This window comes from Nicotiana attenuata, unplaced genomic scaffold (assembly GCF_001879085.1).
Source record: "Nicotiana attenuata strain UT unplaced genomic scaffold, NIATTr2, whole genome shotgun sequence".
NCBI classification, from domain to species: Eukaryota; Viridiplantae; Streptophyta; class Magnoliopsida; order Solanales; family Solanaceae; genus Nicotiana; species Nicotiana attenuata.
The window spans coordinates 215,075-222,733 of NW_017671600.1; the positions used below are offsets into that span (position 1 = coordinate 215,075).

General features: G+C 38.3%; 1 protein-coding gene across 1 annotated transcript; it reads left to right on the plus strand.

Moving 5' to 3' along the window:
- Nucleotides 1-966: 966 nt before the first annotated feature.
- Nucleotides 967-1,717, plus strand: LOC109209216 (MADS-box transcription factor 31-like). Its single transcript, XM_019372446.1, has one exon. It carries the CDS (start codon nucleotides 1,014-1,016, stop codon nucleotides 1,653-1,655), a length of 642 nt encoding a protein of 213 aa, XP_019227991.1. The 5' UTR covers nucleotides 967-1,013; the 3' UTR covers nucleotides 1,656-1,717.
- Nucleotides 1,718-7,659: the final 5,942 nt, after the last annotated feature.

The following is a 7,659-nucleotide window of genomic DNA, read 5'->3' on the forward strand; positions in this document are numbered from 1 at the left end:
ACAGTACAAGAAGTAGCATGGATGCCAGTGATATGAGAGTGCTGAATGTAATGACACGTAGTACAAACAGGAACCAATGCATGAATGCAATGCAATGCATATGACCGCTGCGGCACGTAGCCTAATCCATTTGGGTACCCGCGCTCACTGTGGGGGTTCAGACTCCGGAGGGGCTCCTACAGCCCAAGCGCAATATCATCATAGTATCGCTGCGGCGTGCAGCCCGATCCGATCCTCNNTACTGTAGTCGGAAATATAAATAAATAAATAGTTTTAAATTAGATTTGCGACCACGGTAGTCGGAACTATAAATAAATAAATAATTTTAAATTAGATTTGTGCCTACAGTAGTGGAAAAACTCAAATAAAATTAAATAATATTATAATTATATATACCGTTTGCGACCGAAGTAGTGGGAAAGTTAATATAAAATTAAAATTTAATTCAACCTGTTTGCGACCGTGTCAGTCGAAAACTTTACCACATTTATTAGTCGTTTTTCTATTTTGCCTTAGCGACCGTTGTAGTCGCAAATTACGGACGAATTCGGTCGCAAACTATTTCAGACCAGCTATTTTGCAACTAGGACTTTTCGGTCTGAATGTAGTCGGAAATTAGCATTTTCTGACCACTTTTTAACCGTTTTTGCAGTCACAAAATAGCCATTTTCTAGTAATGAATTAAACTGATATGCTGATTTCATAAATTTTCTACCATAAAAGGTAAATACATAAAAGAATGTATAGCTTAAATTGGGATTATATTTATCTTTCAACATATACAACTAAATTATTACCTCAATAAAAGTGTGAACACCCAATTTTCCAATTATACACTTATTTATATGTTATTACCATGTCTGGATATGATAGATGGATTTTCTATATATGTCCTAAAAGTAGGTCATTGAAAGATATATAGCTACCCTCCCAAGCCTCCATATATACTTTATTTTATACCTTTAAACTTCCACAGTTGGAATAGAAAGTGTATTTTAGGTCTTCCTTGAAAAATGGTTAATGAGCATAGAAGATCAGTTGTTCTTCAAGAAAGGATGGAAACTTTGTTTAAGAAAGCAGAAGAGCTATCTGTTCTATGTGATGTAGAAATTGGTATTATTGTTTTCAGCCCTGATAAAAAAAATGCTGTATATGAGTGGCCATCAAGAGATAAATTTAAACAACTCTTGATGAGATATCTAGATAAACCACTGGTAGAGAGGCTTAAGAAGTTGACAACAAATGAAATGTTCCTCATGAAAGAGATGGATGCTAAGATGAAGATAATTGAGCAGCAGAAGACTGAAGAAAAGGAAATGGAACAGCTATTTAGCCAGTTATATCTTGGGGAAAAGACTGTCTTTGACCTGGATAAAAGACAACTTATAGGTGTTCGCAACTTAGCTATAAAGGCGAAAGAGAAGGCCGTTAAAAGGAGAATACAACTCAAGTACTTACAAGATCAACGTCTTTCGTTACCAATTGATCGCATACCACTTCGAGTGGCTCCATTTAATGTACAGGATCAACGTATTCAGTTACCTGTTGATGATCCTTTGGCACTTCGATTGGCTCCACTTAACATACAAGATCAACGTCTTCAATTACCTGTTGATGATCCTTTAGCTCTTCGATTGGCTCCTCCCGAGAATTAATGAATATGTTTAATCACAGTCAAAGATTAGCGCAACAACAATCAAAAGTTTATTTGTGCAACTTCGTGTGATCGAAGCTTCATATTCTTTGCCTATAGGAAAGCTTACATGTGAAACTATCAAGATATTTGTTGTGTTCTATTTCTCTTTAATGTATCTTTTCTTCCTTTGGTTTCTTATTTATTTTGTTTTCTATTTAGCAATAATCGTCGTCCAAAAGTCACTTTATAGTTTCAGTTTTGCAAATCAAGACTACTATTACAAGAGACTATTAGTATTCGATGGTTACATCGCATGTTGTATGACTATTAATTCAAAGTAGATAGATTAGCCGAGATCCTCATATGCTATTTTTCTTGTTAATTTCAAATTAAATCTTCCATGTCTATAAATAAACAACCACTGTAAACTTGTGATACTTAGTAGAAGAATGCAGCAACCGCCTTCCTCCTTTCATGCTCTAATAATTCAAAATCATATAAAGAGAAGGGAAAACATTTTCCAAAACTTCTTCTCAACCTTCCCACCCTATTCCCTACCATCACAAATCCACCTCACACCCACCCACCCAACCATCACCCATGCCTACCGACCCCCTCTCTCCAAAAAGGCATTTTTTTTTCTTTCAAATTTCCATTTTTTCTTCCAGCCACCCCCACCCCGCACCCCCCCTCCCCCCGCGCAAAAAAAAATATTTTTTACATTTTTTTGTAATTTCAAATTTCTGTTTGTTCATTTTTCTGCACCACCCAACCCCCACACCGCACAAAAAAAAAAGATTTACCTTTTTTTTTTTGTAATTTTTAAATTTTTATTTTTTCGTTTTTCTGCACCCCCTACCCCCAAAACCCCGCACAATTTTTTTTTTACTTTTTTTTTTGTAATTTTAAATTTCTGTTTTTTAGTTTTTCTGCACGCCCCCGCCCTTGCCCCCGTCCCCCGCCTCCAAATTTTTTTTTTAATATATTTTCAGTTTTAGTTTTTTCATCGGTTTATAGGTTCGAAATTTTACAAGTTCGAAAGTTATGAGTTCGGAGGTATATATGTTTGGAAGTTTACGGGTTTAGAAATTATAAAGTTTACGGGTTCGAAAGTTCGCGGTTTCGAACGTTTATCGGTTCGGAAGTTTGTGAAATTTGGGTTCGGAAGGTTGTTGGTTCGAATGTTTATGGCTTCATGTTTATTGTATCTAAATTATTTGTGAATACTCTTGAGAAGTTATTTTCCTTAATTTGCGTACCAAACACCGGAAAATGAATAAGATTACTATTTGTTTTCCAAGAAAATATTTTCTTGAAAATATTTTTCACGGAAAACATTTTCCATTATACNACAATTGATTTGGAATGAAACTTGTTCTTGAAAAATCGCCCAAAGAAGTTGTGTTTTGAAAATGGGATGAAAAATGACTCAAAAACGACTAAGTATAAAAATTGCTGGGCTGCAGATATGGGAATTGCGAACTGGGGTTCGCAATTGCGAACCCCGACCATTTGTGGGAAATGCGAAGCTGGGTTCGCATTTGCGAACCCTTACTGGATTGCCAGTTTTCGCATTTGCGAACACAAGATCGCATTTGCGATCAGCCTCCCTTCGCATTTGCGAGCAAATGGATCGCATTTGCAATCCTATGCCCAGACCGAAGGCGTCGCATTTGCGACTCAAAGCTCGCATTTGCGAGCTCGCAATTGCGAGACTCATCTTCGCAAATGCGAAGATCACAGAAACAAAATACCAGATTTTTCCTAAGTTAAAAATGTACTGCGACGCCTATCCAAAACTCACCCGAGTCCTCGGGGCTCCAAACAAATATGCACACAACCTCAAAAACATCCTACGGACTTATCCGCGCGATCAAATCGCCAAAATAAAATCATATACATCGAATTAAACCTCAAAATTCATAATTTCCTCCAAGTTTTCTCAAAACATCAAATTTCCATTTTAAGTCCGAAACACGTCAAACGGCGTCCGTTTCCAACCAAACTTTACAGAAAGTGCTTAAAACACATATAAGACTTGTACCGGGCGCCGGAACCAAAATACGGGCCCGATACCATAGTCTTTTAATCAATTTTCATTTCCAATTTCCATAATTATTTCCAGAAAACAATTTCACACAAAAATTCATTTTCTCGGGCCTGGGACCTTGGAATTCGATTCCGGGCATACGCCCAAGTCCCATATTTTTCTACGGACCCTCCGGGACCGTCAAATCATGGGTCTGGGTCCGTTTACCCAAAATGTTGACCGAAGTCAAATTTATTCAATTTAAAATCAAAATTTAGCATTTTTCTCACAGAATTCATATTTGAGCTTTCCGGCTACGCGCCCAGACTGCGCACACAAATTGAGGCAACCCTAAATGAGGTTTTCAATGCCTCGGAAGCACGGAATGAGTAAGGAAACAAGTGATGACCCTTTGGGTCGTCACATTCTCCACCTCTAAAACAACCGTTCGTCCTCGAAAGGACAGAAGAAAGAAGTACCTGAGTCGGGGAAAAGATGAGGATAACGGCTCCGCATATCAGACTCGGTCTCCCAGGCTGATGCCTCAGGGGGCTGACCTCTCCACTGAACACGAACAGAAGGAAAACTCTTGGATCTCAACTGACGAATAGGGATGGCAAATGGGGCGGGGCAGGGCGGGGCGGGGCAGGGCAAAATCTTAATGGGGCAGGGCAGGGCAAAGTCTTAATGGGGGCAGGGCAGGGCAGGGCGGGGCGGGTGAAATCACATTTTCTAAAAATAGTTAATGGGGCAGGGCAGGGATAGGGCAATATGTAGTGTATTAGAGGACAACAACCCATTAACCAAATGACCTCTTGTAGATTTCTCAATTTTCACAAGAACTACAACACATACGTGTAGATTTTTTTGACCAGAATTTGACACTCCAGGTTTTAATCTAACCTTTGAGATAGCTCTTAAGCCATTATTCTTCGGCGCGGCAACAGATGAAGCAGCAGTGACAGAGAATGAAGAAAAGCTTGGCAAAGTTCTTGATGTGTACGAATCAAGACTTAAGGAGTCAAAATATTTGGGTGGAGAAAGTTTCACACTAGCAGATTTGCACCATATACCTATTGTTAACTATTTGATGGGGACTAAAGTTAAGAGTTTGTTTGATTGTAGACCTCATGTTAGCGATTGGTGTGCTGATATATTGGCAAGGCCAGCTTGGTCTAAGGCACTTGACTACTTGAGTGCAGAAACAGTGAAATTACCACATGAATATGGCCTATGTATCATCAATTTAATTAACATGGGCCAAAGTTCAGATTATTTTAGTTTTGCTTTATGTTGTTTGTCTTTTTTTCCTTTAAGTTGAAAAGGTAAAAGAAATTAAAAGCATACTGCAAAATAAAAAATAACGAGAAAAAAAAGAAAAAAGAGTCTAAACGGGGCAGGGCGGGGCAGGGCAAAATTTTGACAAAAGGCTAAATGGGGCAGGGCAGGCGGGTCAAAATTTTAGCTGGTCAAGGCTTGCCGTGCCCCGCCCTACCCTGCCCTGCCCTATTTGCCATCCCTAATGTGGAGCCCCGAGGTCTCGGGTGAGTTTTAGACGTGTTTTGGATTGGTTCGAACTTGTTTCAGGTTGTTGGTGTGTTGGTGCTGCAGTTATCACAAATTGCAAGCACCAGCATCGATTGCGAAGAGGGCAGATGAGGATCATATTTCGGAAATGGGACGCCCTTATCGAATTTGCAAAGTCAGTGTTAAGTTGGGTCAAGTCGCATTTGTGACCATTTGGTCGCTTTTGCGAAGTAGGCTGTAATAGTAATCGGGAAGCCTTTGTCGTAACTTCGACATCTCTGTGGTTGTTAGGGTTCGCTTTTGCAATCCCTGTGCCGCAATTGCGAACCTCTTGTCACATTTGCAACATCCGCAGTTGAACAAACGGTTGGAATTTCAGGACTTATCTTTATTTATCACCTTTTTGAGCCCTAGATTCGGTGGGAGGTGATTTGAGGAGAGATTTTCATACCAAATTATTGCGTAAGTGATTTTGATCCATTTTTATTAAATAACAATATAACATGATTGTTTATGAGAATTAACATCAAAATCATGAGAATTGTAGAGAATTTTTGGAAAATTCTGATTATGTTTTGAAAAATGAATATTTGAGATTTGAGAGTCGAATTGGATTCAGATTTGAAAACAAAATACATATATGGTGTCAGGACACCAAAATCCCGCCTTAGGAATCATGAAGGCACCTAGTCCCTGGGAATAGATAAGCCTAACATATGCTGAAAATTAATGGAATCCAACTAACTTAACTACAAAACATTTGTTAACAACTTAAATAACATACATGAACCAACATTAGTCATACAATCTTAAAATTGGGCAGTACAAGTCGTAAGCTTTTCTAAGAGTAACTAGGAATATCAAGTACATCACTTTCACGACCCAATTCTCACTATAGGTCGTCATGGTGCCCAACGTCGCTATTAAGCAAACCAACGGTGAACTATCTACTTAATAATTTATTTATTGTATTACTTTTGAAATCATGATTTATATTAAATAAAGAAATCTATGCATTAAAAATCATTGGTACATACAATTTAGTAAAATATAAAATAGAACGGCGACAATATTAGGCAAAACCACAAACAATTACTAGAACATCCCAAAACCCGGTATCACAAGTGCATGAGCTTCTACTAAGAAGAATTATAATTATACAACATCTGTCGGGAATATAAGATAGACAAGATAAAGTAAATAAATATGACGGAGACTTTGTTTGCTGTAGATCATAACATGGAATACAACTCACCATAAAGTCCCCTCGGCAACTACGACTACGTGCCCAAATGACCTTCAGAAATGTACCTACATAATAAGTGCAGAAGTGTAGCATGAATACATAAATCAACGCGTACCCATTAAGTATTTAGCCTAACCTCGGAGAAGTATTAACGAGGGGTCGACTTCAACACTTACTAGTGGTCCTATAAATCAAGTATAATAATGGAAGTAGACAGGTACGAAACACGGCAAGTAAGAATAGTGAAAACGGGTATAAATACATAATACGATCTTCAACTGATTAGTAAACACAAAGTCCCCATATATCGGATACTACCTCAAAAGGAATACATAATGGTTAACACCAGGTAAAAGGTCACATCTCAAATCAAGAAAACTCATGGGTACATTGACTTCTTATCAAACATTACGCACGATTCTACCGAGGCGAGCGGCCTGATCCCATAAGAGTGTTTCAAAAAACTGCTGAGGTGAGTAGTCCGATCCCATAAGAGTGTATTACAATAATCATGTCGAGGCGAACGACTCGATCCCATAAGAATATGATACATAATATTGCCAAGGCGAACGACCCGATCCCATATGAGTACTAGTGAGGCGTTCAACTTGATCCCATTAGAATTTGCAAATTTAACGAGTCCTTGACCCCATTCATGTGATTTATGAATTTCAAGAAAAACACCTATGCATACGGGCAACACGGGAAAAATCCGTAAGGGAAGTACAAGTTTCACGGTTGATAAAGCAGCTCGTCAAGTTTCTAAAATAGCAAGTCCATCACTCAACGCGAGTCTAGTCTCAAGTTATAATACGAATTAAAGCATTTCAACAGGCAAGAAGAATTCAAATAGTACAATTAAAGCATGGAGTGAGTCTAGGGTTACCCGGACATAATCAGGAATTCTAGCATACACATGGACACTCATCACCTCATACGGGCGTAGCTCTAATAATATGTAGCACATAACAAACATAATACCTACGGGGTAAATTCCCCCTCATAAGGTTAGATATGAGATTTACCTTGCTCTGAAATTTGATAACCGGCTTCAACGTCTTTCTAACACCTCAAACCGATGCCCAAATAATCCGAAACTAATCAAACAGCGTTCAAACAAATCAAAATATACTCCATGACACATCTTTTAGTTGTCTTTTATTCCACCAAATTACACGAATGGCCATAGTTTTTGAAGAAATAAAATATTCAAAACATAGC

Bases quoted from the DNA above. Each gene is read 5' to 3' on its own strand.
- LOC109209216 (XM_019372446.1), top strand. From the start codon at position 1,014: ATGGTTAATGAGCATAGAAGATCAGTTGTTCTTCAAGAAAGGATGGAA.